Source organism: Mytilus galloprovincialis, chromosome 1 (assembly GCF_965363235.1).
Source record: "Mytilus galloprovincialis chromosome 1, xbMytGall1.hap1.1, whole genome shotgun sequence".
In the NCBI taxonomy this organism is placed as follows: domain Eukaryota; kingdom Metazoa; phylum Mollusca; class Bivalvia; order Mytilida; family Mytilidae; genus Mytilus; species Mytilus galloprovincialis.
The window spans coordinates 99,374,078-99,399,086 of NC_134838.1; the positions used below are offsets into that span (position 1 = coordinate 99,374,078).

Sequence of the window (25,009 nt, forward strand, 5' to 3'; positions counted from 1 at the left end):
AAAAAGCATCCCCTGAAAATCTAACCGTTTCAAAATCACATGAACGAAGGTACATGACACCATCAACCATGATGAAATGTAAGAGGATATGAATGTTATTTTCATAACTTTATTTTTATGTACTTTAAATTGACTTCAGTCATAACTTGTACATATATGTATGATACGCAATACCCGTCAAGCATAACCTTTTAAAGTGGTGTGTTCTACAAGGACAAATTGCGTTTCATTTTTTAATAAGATAATATCACATAGAAAACATTTTCATAATAGAAGATTTATATCCTATTTGTTAAGTTGATATTGATGTACAATGGAGTGTCTGATTTTATACATTTGTTTTAATTTTGCATGTAAGTAAATAGAGTTAAAGAAATTGTATAATTATTACATGGACTATTTTCAAGATAATGAGTGTTGTAAACATAGAAACAATTTTTTTACTTGGATTTACTATCTGATGAGCAATGTCCTTTCGAACAGGAGACATTTCGAAGAAGACCTGTGCTGAAAGAACTTTCCACTAGGCTTTAAACTATTTTGATCTTCAAATAATGACCTCATTGTCTGAACGGTCTCCATGTTCTCCTCTTTTCACAGCACAATGTAAATATTTATCAGCTTATTTTGAATACAAATTACTGTCCAATGTACGATTTTATTTAATTTTTTTTACCAAGAAAAAAATGTTTAAATAAGTTTTATTGTATGTGATGCTGTATGAGATTTGTTTAAGAAATAATTGATGCTAGCTATATTTTATTGTAGTTTTAACATGGGTATGCACTATATTCGTGATTATTTTTGCCCGAGCGATAGTGAGGGCTAAAATAACACGAATATAATGCCTAACCATGTTAAAACTACAATAAAGTATAGCTTGCATCAATTATTTCGATTCTGATTAAGACAACTAAGTTAATTTCGATGTCCGTGTGTATAAGTGAAGAGGGTTTGTGTAGGCTCTTCCATGAACCTCCCTTTATTGTTTGTAAACAAGCAACTGGCAATGTGATTTTGCAGAGGGAGGAAATTGAACAGCCAGCATGAACGGTTGTTGTATCTAGGTCAAATATGTCGATTTCTAATTGCAACACATGACAGTCATAATAAATGAATTAGTAACGACATTTGCATCATTTAAGAGTTTGGGAGTGTTTAACATTAATGAAAATTATTAAATGCATGCATGCCAATTTGATAAAATTCATTATTCTTCAGTAGTCAATATACGCATGTGCATTCAAATTTGTTGGATTAAGAGCATGGGTTTGTTCACAAAGCGAAAGAAGCACGTCATATTAGAATAATGTTTTATTGTGTTTTTACGTGTAGATATTATTTGTGTTATACTGTACCCCTTTATCACCCTCCTACAATAGGCTTTAAGATTCACAAGATACAAAGTTATCCGATGAAAGATCGGATAATTGTAACTGCTTCATAAAAAGGTGTTTGAAAGAATTCAAACTTATTGTATCAGCATTATCTGTAAAATAGCTTCTGCTTTATTGAGTTAACATTCGTAAAAATTTAAAAATCTTGTGTTTACAAAGTTTATCATTTTTATTAAATAGAGCAACAACAACAAAGATAGATAGAAATACTACCTGTTATGAATATTAAAAATAAATCAGACAGAAATCTTTTGAAAATATATATAATGTGTTTTATTTTACAGTTCTTGGTGTTATGTCAACAAATCATGGTCCAAACAAGGTCATTTACAAGGGACATAATATTGTAAAAAGACAAGAAGTACCTCCAGACAATGTAACAACGGTAATTGCAAATGCATCATTCATTAAACCAAAATTATTTGTTCTTATAAAGTCCATTTTGTTTTAAATGCTTTCAGATATTTTGGAGCATTCTACTTTTCAAATGTTGTTATAGAGCGTACTGATTAAGATTATTCTAGAAACACGTTTCCCATATACTCAATTTGGTATAATGTTTACATGTATGGGCAGCTTAGAATGATTAGACGTAATGTGAAAAGTAACAAATAAGTGTAACAAAAGTGTATATAATTGATAAAAATGAAAAGACGTCTATTTTTGTAAAAGACAGTTGAAGCAAACATTATTTTTTAATGAGGCATTGGCTCATATCTGTATCTTTAAAAGAGTAATTTTTACTGTTTCTGTCAGTTTTGTTAAAAGTCTGAAACCTTGATGCACTTATGAAAGATACTATTTAAATATTTTTTCATATATTAGTATACTGATATCTGACCGAGTTTGTCTCGAACATACTGTATTCACAAGGATGTTAATTGATAGATTTATGACACTTTTTGGTTTTCGACTTCACGTCCTCCTCATAAATTCTTCTTTAGTGTGTTTGATGGACGTGTATTTTGTAAATGTAAACATCTTTACCTATATTTGTGCTGCATTCCCCCCCCCCCCCCCTTATTATAAATACCAAACTCTCGATACATAGGTCTTCATTAATAATGCATTTGATTTTTTATGATATTAGGTTTCGGTCAATCCAGTATTAATTCAGTTAATGCATTTCAAATGTTTTAATTTTGTGGTTCTGAAAACATCTTTAAAATATTAAAAATGTGATTGGTGTTCACTTATAAAAGTAGATGGTTCATAACTCTTGACTAAGTGTATAAATATATTGCAATGTTTTCTTTTCCAGATTTCAGATCACCATGATTATTACACATCTAAAGTTATACCCGATCCAGAGGGCGCCTACTGGAATGAGTTGGAAAATCACACGAGACATATACTATCCAATGACCATCGTCGCAAATATTCGGTAATTGATACGCTACCTTAAACTTAGTTTGACGATTTAGCCATAAACATATGGAAATATTGAAGTGATTATTTTCAGCTTCATCAGTTTTTTTACTATCTATTATCAGCCACTTTCTTTTCTTTATGTTGTCTTCTAATTTCAGCTCACCTCATCTTCTCTCAGAAAGTTTCTCCAGATTTCAAGAATTCTTCACATCCATCTCATCTATGTTAATTAATTACAATTCAAATTCATAAAAGTATACTTATAATATTACTATGATTATAGTAATAACTATCAAACTAAGTTTTTATTTTTGGTAAATAAATCGTTTGTGTCTGTTGAAGGTATTGTTAATTTTTATATAAAGTTGATAAAGGGAGTTGGCCAAATAGTTTTTCTATCAGCATAGTCCAGGAAATACAGGCCATTAAAAACTTAGTCTTTTTTACACACTGACTGTAATCCTTTCTTTCAAATGTTCTAAGAATAATGTATTTTTCTTTTCATTCCAGTTTAAACGGATTTCATTTAATTTTCCTTTTTATGGACGTCCAATGAATATATTTGCAATTACCACACAAGGTAAGCATAGGATATACTAATTCTAATCCGTAATTTAAATTTAATTTTATATTTACATAAATAGTTTTAACTTGCTTTTCCAAAATCATTTGGCGTTTATTGACACATACAGATGTTTTGCAAGGTTTCCATTTATTGCCTTCGTTGTCATACACGACTATCAAAACGTTGTCTTTAGATTATTAATTAAAGGCACATTTCATCAAATTAAACGAATCACAAGTAATCGCATTAAACGTGTATTAAGAAAACAGTTGCCTTTCTAGTTCTTTTCATCCTGTTCCCGTTATTTATAATGTTTAAACACCTTACCTTACCTATTGATTGTCTTTCTGTAACTATAGGTAAGTAAACTCGTATATTTACTTTCCAGTTGTCTTTCTTGTCGTCAATCATAATTCTTTAATCACATTAAAGACACCATTGCAACTAAGAATTGGGTACTTTAAACATGAGCATGCTTCATATGACCCGATTGGTACATTAAATTAGATGTCTGGTGGATTGTATTGTCAATCTGATTTTGTTTTACAATATTCAGAACGATTCAATGTCAGTGTAATATATCTTTCTTTGTATTATACCCACTTAAATTGTTTATTTTACTGACCGACCAACTGAAGTATCAATCAGTAGAAAGTAACCCAAATAGACAAATTCTACCAACTTTGAGACAACATGTTTTCCTTACTCATACAAAACAACTTGCCGAGAAGAGAAGCTAGAATTGGAAGCTTTACCGATTGTGTGACCAGAGACATATAATATTGTATTATATGTCTCTGGTGTGACCAATCTAAAATTGAATCAAACAAGTGTACTTAAATGGACGTTGTGATGCTATGAAGAAAATAAACCTATAAAACTATGCAGCTAAAAGGATTATATATTTACACAGGTTCCGATTCAGAGTTAATTATAAAAAAAGATATACAGAAAATACGAAAAATATGTGTAGGAATTTATTCTTAAACGAATTGTTCATGGATTGGTGATAACTTGCATTGTGGTAGATATTCATTTTCGTTGTTTTGATAAAATTTGCATGCATTCCTTTAGAAAATTTATAATTCGTTGATCATTTAAATTCATGGGTCCCTTGTAAACGTTTGGTATGCCACACATATTAATGAATCCACAATATATAAATTACATGTAAGAATCCATAATATATAAAGTACATGTAATGATCAATGCCCTTCCCAAAATAGTTGCAACTATAATTAAAAGGATTAGAGACATATGAATTAAACGAGAAAAAATAATGGCGACAGTAGTATACTAATGTACAAATCTCGCCAATCGATAAAAAAGAGACAAATTAAGGTAACCAACAGAAACTGAAGGGATCTCGTGAACTCAAATATTTGAGTGAACGGGGGAGTTTACAATGGTAGCTTCTTTTGCTATGGACGAACATAAGTTTATCACTTTTTTTTTTTTTTTTTTTTTTTTTTTTCTTTTTTTTTTTTTTTTTTTTTTATCACTGAGACATGTAAACACCAAGCAATTGAGCGGAGGGTATGCTACTGCTGAGAAATGGAAAGTTTACATTTGAAAATTTGTAAACATTGCGTTTGTCACATATTCCAGTTTGAAGTCGTATGACTGTGTCAGCAGAGAATAAACATAAGAAGATAAAGCAGACCTCCTTATTTCGGTTATATTCTTAATAGAAAGTTAACTTATATGAGATGTAAGCATTAATAAAAGTGTGGATTATTGAATAACAAAACACCATCTTACTTATATCTGAAAGTTAAATTAAAGATACAAGATGCTCTTCTTTTGATTTTGAGAAGGATCTGTATGATTTTTGGGACATATCAGTACCAAAACAAGTCGGTCTGTGGTATTTTACAATTAGAATCCATTGAAACACAAATGGATACTCATCGAAAATACCAATGGATATCAAATTTGGCGTGTAAAGTGAATTACACAAACAGATTATTTTAAAGGAGAAGTTAATGCACCATTTATTAAATTAAAAAAAGTTTTACGCTATGTGTAATTTATGAATATAATAAGAAATGGATAATAGTCAAAACGATTTACTATAATTATTATGAAATATAAAAAGAAAACTTACCGAACTCCAAGAAACATTCAAAACGGAAAGTCGAACATAATCATTCACAATTTCTTTTTTGAAATATTTTCTTTTTTAGTATTCAAATTTAGGATCGGGATAAAGGATATACTAACATACTATTAGGTTTTTTTTAATTTGTAGTATTTTTTATAATCTTTTTGGTAAATATATGAAATTGTTAGAGTGAATCGAAACTGGGTTACAGAAATAATATCTTAAAATCAGTTTATCAATTTAGTGTATCGTTCAGATGCCCTTTCTTATTTCCACTTTAGATGTAAAGACAGGCTTTCCCTTTCTGAATGGTAATATTTATTCTTTTCAGGATTTCTTTACATGAGTACTTTCACTCACCCGCAGTTAAACTGGGCGTTTACCCATTATATTGCACCGTTAATGGGTAACTTTGATACCATTGGAAATGACTCACACATTCTGTACAAAGACGATGGTAAGTTTTTGTGTGCAAAGTTTAATGATAGAGCTTTAATTATATATGCATGTCATAATTAAACATAAAATAATTCCACAAATTGGTGATAATTGGGATATGGTAAATTTGAGCCCTCACTGTTCTATTTTGAATTTTGAAGAAGTACAATCGAAAATCATATATCGATGAAAAATACACATATGTGGCAAAACAAAATGACGGATATACACACGCAGTCTGCAAAATAGTACAACGATTCTGAATCGGAAATTTAAAAATGCAAATGATATAATATTGCGAACGTTTATTATTCAAATTTCAAGTGGCTAGACTATTTTCGTAATTGATAATATTACTCGTACACATGTGGCTCCCGTCGTGTTGCTTGTGTGATAACAAATCCGGTAGATAGTCTAATAGTCTAAAATATTCATTAACATTCATATTTGGGTAAACTAAAATTAAAATGACGTAACAATTTGATTTTCCAAAAAAACTGTAGTATAGTTTTTCTCGTTATTTTGAGTGTAGGACACAGTTTTGTAGTAGAATGGAGGAATGTTGAACTGAATGATCAACCTGAGAGTAAGTTATACATAATTGAATAATAATGTAATAGTAGTTTTTTGATAGTTGACATAACTTTCCAATATATTGGTAACAAGTGCATACAAAAATATTAAAACATTGGTTTGAATTAAAAACTGCATGCGTTCGACCCACTTGTTCTGGATTTACCTTCATCAGGTTATGAATGAATGCCCAAAAAGCCGAATATTTGATGGCCAGGGATGTATCAGTAATTCAGTACCGAAACATTTGATGAGCTAAATGACATAATGACTGATAATAATCCGCAGACTGATATTAAACCAGCTGCGGTTTCTACTCAGTGCGCTGTATAATTTGAAAACTCCACTTAATAAATGTCATGCGTGCGAAGCGCTTTACTGGATTTTGCTTCTGCAGAATCTTTCGAAGCTAAACATTTAAAATTCAAAGATATATAAGAACAGAAACAGTTAAAGACTATATGACATAAAGAATATAGTCAAATCCATTAAATAAACAATGTAAAATAAGAAATCAGAATCAGTGGTCAATTATATAAGAACGGGGATACATAACAAGAAATGTTTGTATATGTGTAATTCTGGAAAAAACAAACTAAAATGGAATGGTTTAAATGGTTTTTGTTGACAATACAAACTCCCATGAATGCATATTTGATTGATACTGAATCCATGTCTCACTGTCCTTATTTTTTTTTTCTATTTTGAACGTGTGTGTTTAGTACCTATAGCCACTGTTCAATTACAGTTTCTAACATTATTTAACACAAGTATAAAATTGTTATCATTTATACGATTGCATGGGAAAAGCATACTTTACATATATACGTATTTCTTTATACATGTTTAGTAATTTGAAAAGAATTCAAGGCAACATCATTTCTGTATTTAATAGAAGGACCTTATACCTACCAGACGACACTGTTTGAAAATGGTACAATATTGTTTGCATATAAATCAGTAAGTTGTAAGTTTCATGGACATTGCACATACATTCAAATTGAAGAATACAAAATAAACTTGATTACATATCACAGGATTGAAAGGATGCTTACAACTTATCAAATTGTAAGAAACATAACAGACATACTAAGACACAAGACAATTTTATTCTTTAATTAATATACCAAAACAAATGTATTCATAATGAAACTTAGTTTGTATCGTAATCATGATGTTTTGCATATTGCATTTTGCAATTTATTTTTTCAATGTGTATTTTTACATTTTAAATCTTTCTTGTATAGTTTTGAACACTAAAAAAAGAAATTATTTTAAAGACTGTAATGTTAGTCAGATTTTACATTGAATATTGTGTAAGTATTTACTATTATTTGTCGACAATAATAGAGTGAAGATCTTCTTTATGTTTATAGGTTCCCGATACCGACATATCTGGTAAACTCTGGCCAGTTAAGGTTGGGGTTTCGGATGCGTTTTACTTTGATCGTGATTCACCATGTAAGTACATGGAATACTATATAGTTGTCTGTAATACATATTACAAGCATGTGCTACCTATCTAAGTGCACACACAAAATGCATGTGTAGTTGTTGATTTTTCAACACATTTCTTCATTTTGTTATACAAATTAATAACCAATGTTTGCTTCAAAAAGATTGACAATTGAAATAGTTGTCATTTGGGTTTCTATATAGGAGAAGTTTGTTTTTGACATTCAATTGTTCCTTAACTGCAACACTATTTATAAAAATACATTTGTAAAAATACATTGCTGTTGTCTGTTCTATGGTCGGGTTGTTGTCTCTTTGACACATTCCCCATTTCCATTCTCAATGTTATGTACAAAAAGAAATGACTTTACCAGGATGAACCCTTTTGATTGATATTCAAATTCAATCAATCAATCAATCCATTACTTGCCGATAGACTCCAGCGTATATGATTTGTGGACAGGTTTCTTTCCTCTGTGGTATATTCTGGAACTTGGTCTAGTAAGAGCAACCGTAAAAGAAGTAAAACCAAACTGCCCTTTGGAGTAATTTAGGGTAGGTTTATCATTCAATGATTTCTAAACATGACAAAAGTATCGGGGAATAGTTATCTTTTTCGTCAAATTGCATGCACTTCTAAGCTGTCGAAAGTTATAAACTTCTGAGTAAAAAATTGGTAGCACGAAAATTGTCTTTTAAACATTTTTTGGAGGCACTTAGATTATACGAATATTGCTTTTATTTATTTCAGAAAAAAAAAAAATTATTTGTTATTATGAAAATTAAGTTTCTCTTATAAACCGCTTCACCCGCAACAGGAACACATATTGCTCGATATCCAAAATGTAGATTAAAGTACAAAGTGGAGTAAACAATATGATTCAAATCACAATCTTCGTTACGTGTTTTGAAGATTTATAGAATTTAAAAGAACTAAAACGTCTTTTATAGGAAACAAACGTACATATGGAAAATGGATCGTAGCGATAAATAACTGTTACAATTTGGGTTGCATGCATCCGTACATTAAATAATATGCACAGGTAGACATTGAAAAGTACATCAAACATTTTAAATCTGGATACAGGATTTATATTTACAAAAAAGATGTATATTAAAGTGCTCATAAAATTGTGAATAATTATATGTTGTATATTGCATTTCGTTTCTTTTTTCAGTTGGCGGATATACGAGATTTGTAGTTCGCTACCATCTAATTAATTTAAACATGTCATATCTTGCTAACTACACTGCTATTGTGTTAGATCCTTTACCGAGTAAGTTTATAATGCAAGGATAACTTACATTTAAGAATTGAATGCTTCTTTTTGTAAATTTATTGGGGTGTAAAAGCGTTGACCGAAGTACATTTTGTATGAAGCGCGGAAGCGCTTCATTCTAACAATGTGCGCACGGTCAACGCTTTTACAACCCTATAAAGTTACAAAAAGAAGCATTCAATACTTATAATTACATGTTTTAGCTATGATCATGAAAACACGTATTTTACATATTTTTTTATTTAATTCACCTGTGCACTTTATTGTTGGACCACGTGTTATCATGAATGAATGAAAGGTTGTATTGAGCAATGCAACTGCTTACGGAATAACACGTGATTTGCAGTTAGCCAATCAGAATAAAGTATTACAATGAAACATACATCTAATGTAATTATTAGTCATTATAATGATATTAAAATGTATTACCTCTTCTTTGAATAATCATATTTTATATATTAAAATAAAATGACAATGTATAAACTTAACTTTACTCAAGCTTAACATTACTTATGATGAATAACATTGATTACACTGCCATGAACATTTACCACACTATTTAACCTCTATTGTAAACGAATTTATTTTAAATCTTGAGAAGCTGACTGCTGACATGTAATGCAGGATCTGCTTACCCTTTCGGAGCACCTGAGATCACCCCCAGTTTTTGGTGGGGTTCTTGTTGCTTAGTTTTAAGTTTTCTATGTTGAGTCTTATGTATTATTATTTGTCTGCTGGTCTTTTCTCATTTGGCATGGCTTTGTCACTTTATTTTTTGATCTATGAGTTTGACTGTCCCTCTGGTATCTTTCGCCCTTCTTTCATGTTATTAACCATGCGTTTTTTGTTTTTTATTTGCGTTTGTTTATTTATTTCTTTTGGTCGGCACATCAGTTTAACATGCACAACACATGTGAAACACATATGTTGGAAATTATGTGTGTGTGTGTGTGCAGGTAAATTGTCTGTATTTGTATTTACATTACAACTATCAGAAAAGAGGCAGAAAATACCTCCTGGACATTCAATATCCACACTCTAACTAAAAATTGAGCAACAGTAATTTCACTAAAAACATGAAAGGGGCGGGGCGGGGCGGGGTAAACATGAGGAATGTATTCTACTTGATTCCTTTATATGTTAACGGGGATTATATATAGTCGTTGTTAACAATGTACTAGTCAGATAACTAGTCTAACAAATGATTTTTCTAATTTATTTTAGTAACTTATATGGTCGCTTTCGTACATGAATGACTTGGGCATTAGATGATTTTCAGTAGTTCAGCCAGTTTTTTTCTTAACCGATATTCTCCTTTCATCAATATTTCAAATTTTAGTTAATTCGATTTCGACATGAAAAGACACAGATAGTCTCTCCATTGTGTTCTTCAACAGCTTGTATTAGAGATTTATGTTAAGTAAAGGGAGGTTTCTACTTTAGTGGTAGAGAGACAGAACATCATTGACAAAAAGCACGTATGTTAAACCCTTTAACAAATACATTGATTAAACAAAAATAAGAGTGCCATTCTGATCATTACATTTCAGTTATGTTACTTTCTGTGTTTCTTTTCTGGAATTATTTGTATGCAATTTGAATATTGTAAAAGTACAATTGAGCCTTCGAATGTATTTGATATACCAGCGTCAGTGGTTGTGTTATCTTGTCACATGTTAATAGCTTTTGTTCTTTTTATAATTGGTGTTGATGTCAGAGCTCTGAGTGTTTCTTTTTAACCTATATGGTTATCAAAGGTACCAGGATTATAATTTAACACGCCAGACACGCGTTTCGTCTACATAAGACTCATCAGTGACGCTCACATAAAAATAGTTGTTAAGCCAAACAAGTACAAAGTTGAAGAGCATTGAGGACCCAAAATTCCAAAAGCTATACTCACAGTTTTTTTAAAAAAGCGCGATGATTTGAAACATTAGATATTGACGTGTAGTCCTCTGTCTAATGGTGAAGACTGTATGTTCCCCTCTTGATGCCTTTTGGTTATTTTTGTCGTTGGAGTTGCCATTGCAATGACGTATACATCAAATTTCATGAAGGATGACATGTATGTAGTGTTATCCAGGTGATTGCTTGAAGTGTATGGTCTTTTCTTTTTTTTCCACATTTCCATTCTCAATTTTTTCGTATATTTTTACAGTTATGGAATATGTACTCGTAAGTTTCTGATAATATATAACGTTCATAACTTCTTAAAAAATAAGAGTCTCTCCATTTTATACTTTAGCCTGTAATGAAGCAACAACATGTGAAAACTGCACATCTCTTAAAATTGCGTTCTATTGTTCATGGTGCCATGCAGCAGCACGATGTTCAAGTGGAATTGATTGGCATCGACAAAATTGGCGGAACAATAGATGCGATGAAAACGTGAGTTAATAAAATGTTAAGATAATAACATTAAATTATTGTGTTGAAAATTCATTTTTTTTTGATAACCGAAAAAACCCGATAGTATTTATAATGTTATGGTTGCTCAATCTTTAGATGATTGTGAGGAGTTTTTTTGTAGTTTATTTGCTGGTGCCAAGCGTCATATTTGTCCTTTATTATGCTGTGTTTTTAACCAAAAAAAATCAGATTTGGCGTGTGCACAATGGCTTTTTGAAGAAAGTACTGAAAATATGCTTCTTCATGCAAAATATATATTCAACATAGCTAAATGCTCTTAACTGTTATGTCATTTCTCGTCTATGTGTACATGTCCTCACAGTGGCTTTCACACATTATCCCTACTGCAACAGTTTTAGATGAACATGATTTTTATAATTATAATCGTGCATAAAAAATATTTTTATTTATTTTTATCAAAGGCTATCGTCAAATGAATGAAGCCTGTATATTTTTGTTAATCGTGTCATTCGGTTGATATCTCATTGTGTTATACATCACATTTTCGTTTTATTGTTTATACTTTATAATGATACAGGCAGTTGATACACCCTCGCAGTGCCCTATACCAACACACATACCAACCACATCAACAACAACCACAAGTAGACTTACGACAACATTAGCAACTACTACTAAGGCAACGACTACAATTTCGACAAAACCTGCATTAATAACAACAAGGCCGACGACGACGACAATTACTACAACGACAGCATCGTCGATATCACCAGAGCCTTCACCCATATCAACTTTGGTAAATGTCCATTACGACTAGTCTATATATCACTTATTCAGATATTTGTTTCTAATGGTTGCTTTTTTATGTTACCAAGAATCAGTTTGTATTAGAATAAGGATACATTGTATGACTGTAAACGAGACAACTATCCACCAACGTTAAAAGTAAGGAGATATATTGTTTGACTTCAGTTCTTCATTAATCAACGTTCCATTTTGACATCATATTTGTTCTCTCCTCAAATTTCATTACAATTCTGTGACATAAAAAGACCTGCTATGCATACTGAATAAAATTAACGGTACCAATTTCGTTGCACCAGATGCGCATTTCGACAATACATGTCTCTTCAGTGATGCTCGTGGCCAAAATATTTGAAATCCAAAGCTTATATAAAAGATGAAGAGCTTTAATCCAAAAGGTCCAAAAAGTATAGCCAAATCCGTGAAAGGAATCAGAGCTTTGCATGAGGGAGATACATTCCTTAATTTATAATAATTTCCATCATTTAGTAACAGCAAATTTTAATAACACAAAAAATCCGTATTTTCATGCCAGTACCGAAGTACTGGCTACTGGGCTGGTGATACCCTCGGGGACTAATAGTCCACCAGCAGAGGCATCGACCCAGTGGTAGTAATAAAATTAACGGTACCAATTTCGTTGCACCAGATGCGCATTTCGACAATACATGTCTCTTCAGTGATGCTCGTGGCCAAAATATTTGAAATCCAAAGCTTATATAAAAGATGAAGAGCTTTAATCCAAAAGGTCCAAAAAGTATAGCCAAATCCGTGAAGTTACTAATAAAGAACAATAAAAAAATCAGTTGTTCATTGAAAACGAAAGATACATTTTGTTTATAAACTTCTAAGCACCAAGAATTAAACAAGTTCTTAAAACATAACTCTTGCGAAGTTTTTACTCTCGATATATATATTTTTTTTATAAATAGATACGTTTGTCAGACATCGCCTTTTAAAATTCTAAAATCTCGATTTGTAATGTACGATGTAACGGTGTGACACCTTTTTTAAAAAGTTTCCTTTGGCAATAAACATTTGATGCTAGAAGTTAAAGCAATTCTTAACATTATAAATCATTTCAAAAACTAAAGCCTTTGCAATAAAGATGTATCTTTCCTCATCCAGTAGTATAAATTATGTGAACAGTAGTTTACCGAAGTTCAAATTTCGTAGATCGATTATAAAATTACAAATCAAGGTAACAAACAAAAGAAAACACCAGTTCCAAATAAAGCGAGCAAGACTGGGCCTTGACGTTTTTTGTACTCGTACTCCAAAATCAACCAATCAAAATGTTAGATTTCACGTTTCAAGTATGATTTTCTGTGCTCCGAGCATTGAGCAAAGTTTTATGACTTCAACACCGGGTGTCGACATGGTATGCATACATGACTCATTATGTGAAATTTCACTCAGTCAAAATGTCAAAATTGGATATACTTTGTAAAAATCCGCTCTGATGAAAACAAAAAGTAACAAATCATTCATATGGTTGATTTAACAACATAGTTACTACTTTTTGAAGACATTTTTTTACAGGAACAATCTATAGAAACCAAATGTGGCCCTCTTCTTGTCGACTTGCTCATTTATTCACATGAGACAGACTCCTCACAAGAGCTTCTCGTGTAGAATGAGGACGAACCTAGTACTATCTTTACTTTATGAATTTAAGACAAATAGTCGGTTTACAGATTCAAAGGTCAATGAGTTTTTATGCGCCATGGGCATTATGTTTTCTGGTCTGTGCAACATTTCGTTCGTTCGTCCGTCCGGTCGTCCGTCTTCACAAAGCGGTACGCTTCAGGTTAAAGTTTTTGGTCGAGGTAGTTGTTGATGAAGTTGAAGTTCCATCAACTTGAAACTTAGTACACATGTTCCTTATGATATGATCTTTTTATTTTAATGCCAAATAGGAGATTTTCCCCTATTTTCGAGGTCCATTGAACATAGAAAATAATAGTGCAGATATCGGTGTTCTATGGACACATTCTTGTTTTCTCTCTTTTAATTTTCCTCTAAATATGTTGGCAAATATGGGGAGGGGGGATGTAGGCAAATATTGGGGGATTGTTGAGTTGTAAATAGTTACCTTCATTATTAGAAAAAAGTTTTTATTGTGCTTCAATGTTCTCACGTTCAGTGTCATATTTGCTCTGTTTTGATTGCTAGTTGTTTATTTATCTATTTTCCTTTAAATCATCACGATTTTCTGTTATATATGGGTGTTTTTCAATAAAAACGTACTTTCTTGTCCAAGCCACTTTTAAAAAAATGTATTTGATCTTTGCAAGTAATATTTTTTGCAGTCAGTACATAGAATTAGATTTAACATTTTTAAGCAAAGAAACAGTTTATTTTTTAGAGGGATTGATAAGATATTGATTCCTTAATGGTCCAAAACAACCAAAATGGCATGTCAATAGACCGCCTATTCAACATTCATACTGTAAAATATCTTAAACAAGTGTAAAAATAAATGTTGTTTTCACTTAATTAAGGGGGTTCGCGGGTCTAAATCATTTATATAGGATTTCTCTATATTTTTCTATAAATGAACTTTATCTTATAGTTAATAGAAAAATAAAATAAAAAAGTGGGGTCACCGTTCATTTGCGCTCACAATCTGCCTTCGAAAGAAGCATACATTTTTGTAAAGGTGTTCTTTTTCTGTTGAAGTAATAGGAGAAATAAAGGTAATATCGAAATAAAAAAAGAAATTTATTACAGAAATCGCTCAAATTTTACAATAATTTAGTTTAAGTACAGCTTATATGGAAATTATATTAAAAAAGATAGGTCACCGATGAGTTGAAAAAGATATTTCAATTTTAAAGCCAAAAAATGGCATTTTTCCACCAAAGGGAGATAATTTAGAACTTTTTCAATGATGTATACATTTTAAAAGTCATCTGGGGCCAACACGAATTGATTGTTTTGAAAGATTTTTGTACCATATGATAAAGTAACAATTACAAAAGGAAATAAATAAAATTTGTAATGAAAAACAAATGTTTGATTTTTTTCTGAAATTTTTATACCCTCGAGCCTCCTTAATATAAGTTCTTTAATGATTCAAAAGTATGTTTAGAGCCAACACATTTTAATAAACAGCTTTTAACATTGAATTTTAAATTGCAGAAGGTGTGTCTCTGACAAAATGTCCACTACTAAACGAAGTCATTAAAACTTGCTAATAAACAGTTTTATAAAATCAATGTAATTTTTGTTTGCAAGAGATATAAACATTAAGGTCTTACAAAAGAAGTGATGCCTTTATAACGGCAATTAAATTGTTGGTAAGAAAAATTGAGCACATAAAGTGGACCAGAGTGATACCGTATTTTTGTTAATGTCCACGACGAAACGGGTCAAATCTCCTTCAGTATCTGGTTTTAAAATTATGAAAAAAATATCAGTGTTCAGCTTAATACATGCTTTGATGAATACAATCAGTCTTGTTACTATTGCAATATAGGGATTGTGAGGGGAAAATAAAACATGTGAGTATGTCCTCTCAAATTGGTCACCTACGAAACAAGTATGGGAGAAAAAACGTTTCGTAGTGGACACTACCACTACAATGCAGTGTTTTTTCCTCTCTTTTAAATTATATTCCTGCAAAACAAATAACAAGGGTTAGTTTCATGTATTTTTTATTATGTTTTTATTAACAAAGAATAGGGTTGATGTCAACTACGAAACTTTATGTCCAAACGCATCAAAATGTCCACTACGTAACAAGAGTTGTACCTTCATATGTGAAGTACTGTCTAATCTTTATCTATAAAAAAAATGATTCTCCAATTCAGAACAAAATGAGATTTTTCTAGTATATAAAGTAAACAAACTGAAATGTCTTTAGGAAACGTTTAAAATTGCAAAAATATGTGTTAAGAAGCAGTTTCGTAGGGGACAAAAGTCCCCTACGAAACAGTACACAAATTATGAAAGTAATATCATTTTAAAGAGTATTTAAGATTGCACTTTTTGTTTACACACAGGTCTAAAATAGGGGTATTCAAAATAACTCTTGAAATTACATTTTAGACAGTTGATTTTCCATTTTTTAGGTCTGAAAGTTACGCTTTTATTGAAAAACTCCCACATATGAAAAGCTCTGTTATTATTTTACCCGATGTAACATTAAACATAAACTTTGTGTAATTTAGAAAGATGTTTTAAATTAAGAAATTGATTTGATAAAATTGAGAATGGAAATGGGGAATGTGTCAAAGAGACAACAACCCGACCAAATAAAAAAAACAACAGCAGAGGGTCACCAACAGGTCTTCAATGTAGCGAGAAATTCCCGCACCCGGAGGCGTCCTTCAGCTGGCCCCTAAACAAATATATACTAGTCCAGTGATAATGAACGCCATACTTATATCCAAATTGTACACAAGAAACTAAAATTAAAATAATACAAGACTAACAAAGGCCAGAGGCTCCTGACTTGGGACAGGCGCAAAAATGCGGCGGGGTTAAACATGTTTGTGAGATCTCAACCCTCCCCTATACCTCTAACCAATGTAGAAAAGTAAATTATATCTCATCAAAATATATTCGGATTTTTTTCGCTGTAAATTTACAATACATTGTTTCCATTTCTTGATATAGGGTACAGTAAGAAGTGATGCAGTTCGATCAAAGAAAGGTGAGATTCTATCAAAGACATTTCATAATTTGAAATTTACTTTATACAAATGTCAATACTAACACAAACTCAATATTCATCGAATCGAAGATGATGCATAATATAACTAATGACTTTTTCACTTTTTAGCTCACCTGGCCCAAGTGAGCTTTTCTCATCACTTGGCGTCCGTCGTCCGTCGTCGTCGTCGTCAGTCGTCGTTAACTTTTACAAATACTATAATAGATTGAGATAAACTGTAAACAGCAATAATGTTCAGCAAAGTAAGACCTAAAAATAAGTCAACACGACCAAAATGGTCAATTGACCCCCTAAGGAGTTATTGCCCTTCATAGTAAATTTTTAACAATTTTCATAAAATTTGTAGATTTTCACTAACATTTTCCACTGAAATACTGAGCCAAGTTCATTATAGATAGAGATAATTGTAAGCAGCAAGAATGTTAAGTAAAGTAAAATCTAAAAACACATCACCATTAGCAAAACACAATTTTGTCATGAATCCATCTGTGTCCTTTGTTGACCAAGGTGAGCGACACAGGCTCTTTAGAGCCTCTATTTCATTTTGTGACTTTTTTAATTTTTAATTGTTTGGTAATATAAGCGGTATAAAGTATAAAAAATAATGAACTCCGAGGAAAATTCAAAAAGGAAAGTCCCTAATCAAATGACAAAATCAAAAGCTCAAGCACATCAAACGAATGGATAGCATCTGTCATCTTCTTGGCTAGGTACACGCATTTTTTATCTAGAAAATGGTGGATTAAACCTGGTTGTAAATCTAGCTATACTTTACACTTGTATGACAGTCGCTTAGAATTTCATTATATTGACAATGATGTGTGAACAAAACAAACAGATTGTTTGGTGTGAGCCAAGGCTCCGTGTTGAAGTTCGTACATTGACCTATAATGGTTTACTTTTACAAATTGTTATTTGGATGGAGGGTTGTGTCATTGGCACTCATACCACATCTTCCTATATCTAGATATCATAGGTAAAAATGTCATAAGTAGAGATACAGCAGTCAGCATAGTGTTATAATCTCAATTACTATAAAACCATACAAATTTACCATAATACAATAGAAGAATAACACAATGACGGTATATTTTATAATCATAATGTATCAAACAGGGGGTTGTTTTTAAAGATTTGTCTCTTTTTGATCTTAAAAGGAAGACGTGACATTAAAGGGAATTTGTATTTAATTTTCCAATTACATATATACATTTGTAGGATACCCCTATCTTCATCTTTTCACTTTACGTTGTTTACGTGCTGATTGATTTGATGAAAACAGAGATGTATGCTAAATTGTCCATGTGGTTGGAAGACAATCTTACAACTTCAATCAAGTGAGACAGACACTTTTTAAAATTATTATTCAAATTCACAGATAATACACGATGGCCATGGCGTATATATTCTAGTTACTGACGTTGTTTATCATCCTAATTACGTATTATAGTCAGATGTTCATTTTTGTTAATCTTTGAAAATCATTACTTTCGATGTTTAATCTTTTTTTGGTAAATATCCATTTGACGTAGCTCGGCAATAATACACCCCACCATCGAGTTAATAATATTGTGATATGGTAAAATTTTGTATACTTGTCTTTCGCTTCTGCTTTTATGCTATTGTTAAGAACTATAATTCTTTGTAGACCAAGAAACTTCCCAGTCAAATCTATACCAACGCGATGATTTCAACTTTCCAATTATCAATTTCTCTTAACTCGTCATGTAATTTACCTCTGCTCAGTCGCCTGGTGTTTACAAATCTCAGTTGAACGTTATGCTCGGGGATGTTTACATTAAACGCACTTCAGATACAGCAGTGTGCTCCTTATGCAGAAACTGATCTAACGGAGTTATGAGGAGGAAAGATTAAATATTGTATGGACACTATCTCGAATTGGTTGATCTATACTAGGTGTCAGTGTATAAACTAAGTAATGACATTTTTACCAGGTCTTAAAATGTGATTTTAACATCTCTGTTGTCTGTCTGCTAAGTACCGAACGAGACTTATTCCCAATTATGACTGTTTTGCCGAGTGTGAATTTACACTGCAACGAGACGTGTCTCGATATTTTATACACTCAACATTCGTTTACTTATTTATCTGTTGTGGTTTGGGTCGGATAATGTGTTATGTCTTATCGTTTGTAGTCCATATTATTATAAAAAAGCCTTTCAATAATATCATTATTTAGATAACTGTTTGGACTAGTCTTGCGAAAATATTTGTATGAATGTTAAGATTATATGTACGTTACTTAAATACGTCACTGTTTGTGATGTCCTTTGCTTTTCTCTGTGTTGAGTGTTCTTGTGTGTGTTTGTGCTGTACTTCTGTCACATAGGGTTGTCATTCTAGCTATATATTTTTTACATTTTCATGTAAACGGGAGGATTAGCTAGCCAAAAACCGGTTCAACCCACCATTGTTTCTGAAAATGTCCTGTACCAAATCAGGAATATGGCAGTTGTTATCAAGTAGTTGCTATGAATGTTGGTGTTTGTTTTTGGTGCACTTCAGTGTTTCTGTTGTTCCCTTGGTTTCCTCTTATAGTTAATGTGTTTCACTCGGTTTTAGTTTGTAACCGGATTTGTCTTCTTTAATCGAATTATGAATTTTGAACAACGATATAATACTGTTGCTTTTATTGGTTTGTTCTAAAGTGATTAAGATAATAGCACAATGTAGACTGCTGTACCGCCTTTTTTTCAATATTTTGACCTATTATGTCTGTTGTCAAGGTCATAAAATCTTACGCGACTGTTATACAAGTGAGAGATTTAGTTTGCACCCGGTTTAAATTACCATTTTTTCAACGAATGATGCCTGTTTAGTATCAGGATAATGACAGTTGAAATCCATTTGTTTCATGTGTTTACGCTTTCGATTTTTGCATTTGACAAGGAATTTTCCGTTTTGAAATTCCTCCGACTTTGGTATTTTTTGTTAATTTACTTTTTATTTGCCATAACCGCTATTATGGAGATGTAGTATGATTGCAAATGAGACATCTATCCACCAACGTCATATGAAGTTGGTGTAAGCAATTATATAAAACCGTACGGCCTTCAACAATCAGAGAAACCTCTACCATATAGTAAAAAGCCATAAAATAAATGAAACAATTCAATTGGAAAAACTAATGGCATAATTTATTACAAATCAATTTACTAAAACCAAATATGACAGACTTGAATCAACAACAACCATTAAACTACAATATAAGGACTTAGGACATGCACACACAAAACATGTTTAACATGTTTGTTGGTGTCAGACCTTCCACATAAACTGGCTCCGTGGTAAAATAATACAACATAAGAACAATATATAACAATCAGTTGAAAAGGTCTCAACTCATTATACATTGTAATATTGACAATCTATACAACAGCTAACAAAGAAGGACTTAAATAAACAGATACAAAGAAACAGAATTTGATGTGACTGTCATACAAGTGAGAGGTTTAGCTAGCTATAAAACCAGGTCCAATCCTCCATTTTCTACATTTGAAAATGCCTGTACCAAGTCAGGAATATGACAGTTCTTGTCTATACAGTTCAGTATTTTTGTGATTTTACTTTTTACTATTAACAAACTGCAATTACCTTTTAGATTCTAAATCGGAAACTGCTATTGTTGTACCCCTTGTTATTGCTTTGGTGGTTATTTTGATTTTATGTGGTGCTTGGATAATTTATGCACGGACACATCCAAACACAAGATCGGGAATATGGCTGATTGAGGTATGAATTTAAGTCTTGATTTTTTTCAGAAGTAAATATATGAAAAATTGAACAAAACATATGTAATTACATATGTAAATCTGAACAATTGTCAATTATAGTTGAATAATAAATGACATAATTAATCAATATGTGTTGAAAAATATTGTCAATTTGCTTTATTAGAATTCTAAAACATCATTTAAAGCAAATTCAATCAAAGAATATTGACTTGTGATTGAATGTTCATTTTGGTCTAGTTTTAGTTAAAGTTATCCTTTTTATTGATCTTATTACTTAAATTTCCAACCTATTGTGATTTAGAAATACCTTATTAAGATACATAAAGTTCCCAAAGCTCTTAATAAATCAAAGAAAAACCACGGTCGAGTCTCATTTTAGTATTTTGTTGCTTTAAATTATTGTCCCCATTCACCGTTAAATTGTAAGACAATTTGTTTGAAATTAACCAACACTGGTACGAAAGATTTGATTTTATGTTTTTTTTTTTTTTATTATTGAATTTGATTTTAGCATTCTCCACGAAAGATAAAAGAGAGATTTTCTGGAACATCTTTTTTCAAAGATTCCAAAGAAGATACTAGTAACATTCATTCGAAGTATGAAGTTCAGAGCGATAGCAGTACATTATGATGAAATTATCAAATATTGTTTAAAAAACAACAACAAAGAATTGGATATATACACATAAATAAATCAGGAAAAATATTTATATAACAAGATTTTTGACAGTGGAGAGACTATCAACCTGTGTAGAACACATTTAATGGAGTAATGGTCAGATATTTAAAAAGGATGATTTTTTTCACATAGTGTTCTCCACCTGTTATGAACAAAGACGAGATTATAAGAAAAGAGGATATATCTAAATATTCAACGAACTGTTAGTGTGAAAGTAACCGGTAAACTCTCGTTGTGACCAGTGTGTGTTTTGTATGAAATTCTGTTGCTAAGTAGAAGATGTATTTTATGAAGCTGCACTGAAAAGTATCTTTTTTTCTTTTATTATTTCTTAAATCGTTACTGTTTATGTTGTCATCAGAAACAGACGATGAAGGTCGAAGGATAGCTGTGAGTTCTTTATTTGTTTTCGCTATTTAAAAAACACCACGCAAGGTACTAATATTTGACAAGAAAGCGATTTTCGTCTAACAGAAATACATGATTATTAAGATAGATTTGAAAACAGTCTTAGTATCTATTATTGCTCGTATGAGTTAAAAGTTCATTTTAATTTTAAATGGGCAGAAAGCCTTTTGAGCAATAGTATGACAATAAGTCGTTTATCAATACAAGAATGTTAACCTATTTCTTTAATATGTGATATTAATGACAACCAATATGCAGTATATTTTAATTAAAATAAATAGATGCAAATATCTTATTATACATTTACTTTAATATTTTAAGTTCGATGTAAGCAATATATCTTACGTATATACATATATTTATAAATATATTTTGCCGACCATATGCGTATTTGGAACATATAAATATACTCATTTTGTGTGTAAAAGAGGGACGAAAGATACCAGAGGGACAGTCAAACTCATAAATCGAAAATAAACTGACAACGCCATTTTGGCTAAAATTGAAAAAAGACAAACAGACAAACAATAGTACAAATGACACAACATAGAAAACCAAGGAATTAACACCACGAACCCCACAAAAAAACTAGGGGTGATATCAGGTGCTCCGGAAAGGTAAGCAGATCCTGCTCCACATGTGGCACCCGTCGTTTTGCTTATGTGAAAACAAATCCGGTAAATAGTCTAATTCGGTAGGTCACATTCCTGAAAGGGAAGGGGATGAAGTAACGACGTAAGGAACATATCCGATATCATTTGTGAAACGGTTATTTCATAACGGTCAACCAACTCTTGATATATATACATAATGAGCCCGACCATTTTCGTATTCAGACCATATATGCATTTTTAAAAAAATAATAGGTAAATATTTTCTTTCAAAAAGTCGATGGTAGATACAGGAAAATTTTGTTTGTATCGTTTCAAATTTTTACAGACCAGATGAGAAAGAAATAGCTTTATTCAAGGTTCTGATACAAAAATAGGTAGATATGGTTTACTTGCCAATGAAACAACTATCTACAAGAGTCCAAATGACCTGGATGCAAGGATATATAGGTGACTGTAAATTTCGGATTGCACCTCGCAAATTAACTTAAAGATCATTTTAGTTTTCTTAATATATCAACGTATAAGTATTACCAAAAAAAAGAAATTGTTTTTATTTGACTGCTTTACAAGGGTTAATGCATAATCGCGACCGTTTTTCATCCATTTCAAATAAATCGACTTCAAGGCAACTTTCTAAGGTGTAGATCCATGATATATGAAGAATCGTAAACACATACTTAAAATAAACTTGGGTGACAAATTGTTGAATGGTAAAATATTCCAATATGATGTCATGTAAAAACTTTATAAAACTGTAAAAGTACAAGACTGAAGTCACGTATTCTTAATGATAATAAAAGGACATGTAACCATCACGCGTTATAATATTACAAATAAATATGTTTATTTTTTACCGGATTTAGTATACCTATATGAGATGTATCCAGGTTTCATTTTTTTTTTAAATATGTACTGTAAACGTTGATATTAAAACACTACTGCATGTACATAGTGCTATGCGTAAATATTTAATTTTATTGTGTTTTTAACTATATTTAACATAACGAATCAAGTTACTTTTTGGGGGAAGGAGTAGGATTGATTGGTTGAAAACTATTCTAACAATCGGATTCAACTCCGCCATATGCAAATAAAAAAATGAAGGGATGTGGTATAATTGGCAATGAAAAAACTATTCTCCAGGACTACAGGAAAACATCAATTCATTCGAGAATGCCTCTCTATTTTAAAGATCAGTCTGTATAGGACTTCATAATACTGATGGATTCAGTCTAGGCTTAATTCAGGTAATGAGCTGAACACGAGAAAGAAGATGTAGAATATATTTTCAAATGGATTAAGACTATTGAGTCTTTAATACAAACCACAATTAAGAAGCTGAATGGGTTTATTAATACCCATGCTTCATCAATCCTTAAACACAAACTTGTCGCAAAACACTTGTCTTACCTTAGTTTTATATAAAAGAATGGTCAACGTATGCCTCATAGAATGACTTACATCTAGACATTGGCAATGAGGGTCAGTTGAAGATAAAACTTTACGACGAAAAACTATTATTTCATCTTCCCAATTGTGCACTTTCAATTTCTTTGAAGCAATGCATACGGAGAATATATCCCAGCTGATAAGATATGCCAGGGCTTGTATTTCCTGTAATGATTTCGTTGATAGGGGGTTGCTGCTCCCCAGTTCATCCCTTTTTGGTGGGGTTCGTGTTGCTTAGTTTGACGTTTTCTATGTTGTGTTTTGTAAACGTTTGTTTGTCAGATTTTTTAATTTTCTAGCCATGGCGTTGTCAGTTTATTTTCTACTTTGAGTTTGAATGTCCCTCTGGCATGTGTTCTTATTTTTTGCTGTTATCTCACTTTAAGGTAAGGGCAGGGTTGGCAAACATGTTTAATCTCGCCAAATTTTGTATGTGCAAGTTTATCTTAAGTCAGATTCCGGTAAATCAGTTGTTGTCATTTGTTGTTCATAGTCATATTTGTTTTTAGTTTATTGTTTTGTACATACATCAGGTTTTCGTGTTTTGAAAGTTTTAAATTAGTCATTTCAAGGACTTTTATAGATTGCTATGCGGGTATTGCTCTTGCTTGTCGTTATAGACCGTATTGTTACATTTTCTATCTGTAGTTGCTAAACTTCTATGTAACTTTTTTCTGTGGTGGAGAGTTGTCTAATTCACACCGTCTTAGATTTGTCTTTCTTATTTTGTAAAAGTGCGAATAAAAGGGGTTGAATTATATTAAGTAAACAATTGAAAAATATTGATATCTGTTACAAGTGGATATATGTCTTAATCTAATTATTATTCAAATAATATGAATAGCTATATAAATAACTTTAAAACATCATTCAAAATGGGGCTACATGTATTTTTAAATTGCAAATTTAAATGTGCAAGATTCTTTTTTTTTTTAATAAATAACAACACGCAATTGAAAGTTGTCTGCTGCTTTATTCTCTTTTCAAAAACATCACACGTTACTGGCATAACATATTATAATGGCATTAAAACTAATTAAACAAGAATAATTGATGCATGTGA

General features: G+C 31.4%; 1 protein-coding gene across 2 annotated transcripts; it reads left to right on the plus strand.

Annotated features, from left to right (window-relative positions):
• The first annotated feature begins 279 nt into the window (after positions 1-279).
• On the plus strand, positions 280-25,001 carry LOC143047023 (plexin domain-containing protein 1-like). 2 transcript variants are annotated; one of them, XM_076220018.1, is made up of 14 exons: positions 286-353; positions 1,682-1,782; positions 2,659-2,781; positions 3,279-3,348; positions 5,769-5,894; positions 6,408-6,461; positions 7,344-7,408; positions 7,825-7,909; positions 9,082-9,180; positions 11,432-11,574; positions 12,134-12,352; positions 16,984-17,020; positions 20,664-20,794; positions 21,308-25,001. In XM_076220018.1, the coding sequence occupies exons 1-14, from the start codon at positions 314-316 to the stop codon at positions 21,425-21,427; spliced, it is 1,413 nt and encodes a 470-aa protein (XP_076076133.1). In that variant the 5' UTR covers positions 286-313; the 3' UTR covers positions 21,428-25,001. The 2 variants fall into 2 exon arrangements, with proteins under 2 accessions (XP_076076138.1, XP_076076133.1); XM_076220023.1 differs by lacking the exon at positions 9,082-9,180 and having other exon boundaries at positions 280-353.
• Positions 25,002-25,009: the final 8 nt, after the last annotated feature.

Excerpts from the sequence above, each read along its gene's own strand:
- LOC143047023 (XM_076220018.1), top strand. The coding sequence starts at position 314 with ATGGAGTGTCTGATTTTATACATTTGTTTTAATTTTGCAT. Across the intron at positions 1,783-2,658 it reads CTCCAGACAATGTAACAACG|ATTTCAGATCACCATGATTA; the intron begins GTAATTGCAAAT and ends TTTCTTTTCCAG. Across the intron at positions 5,895-6,407 it reads CATTCTGTACAAAGACGATG|GACACAGTTTTGTAGTAGAA; the intron begins GTAAGTTTTTGT and ends TTTTGAGTGTAG.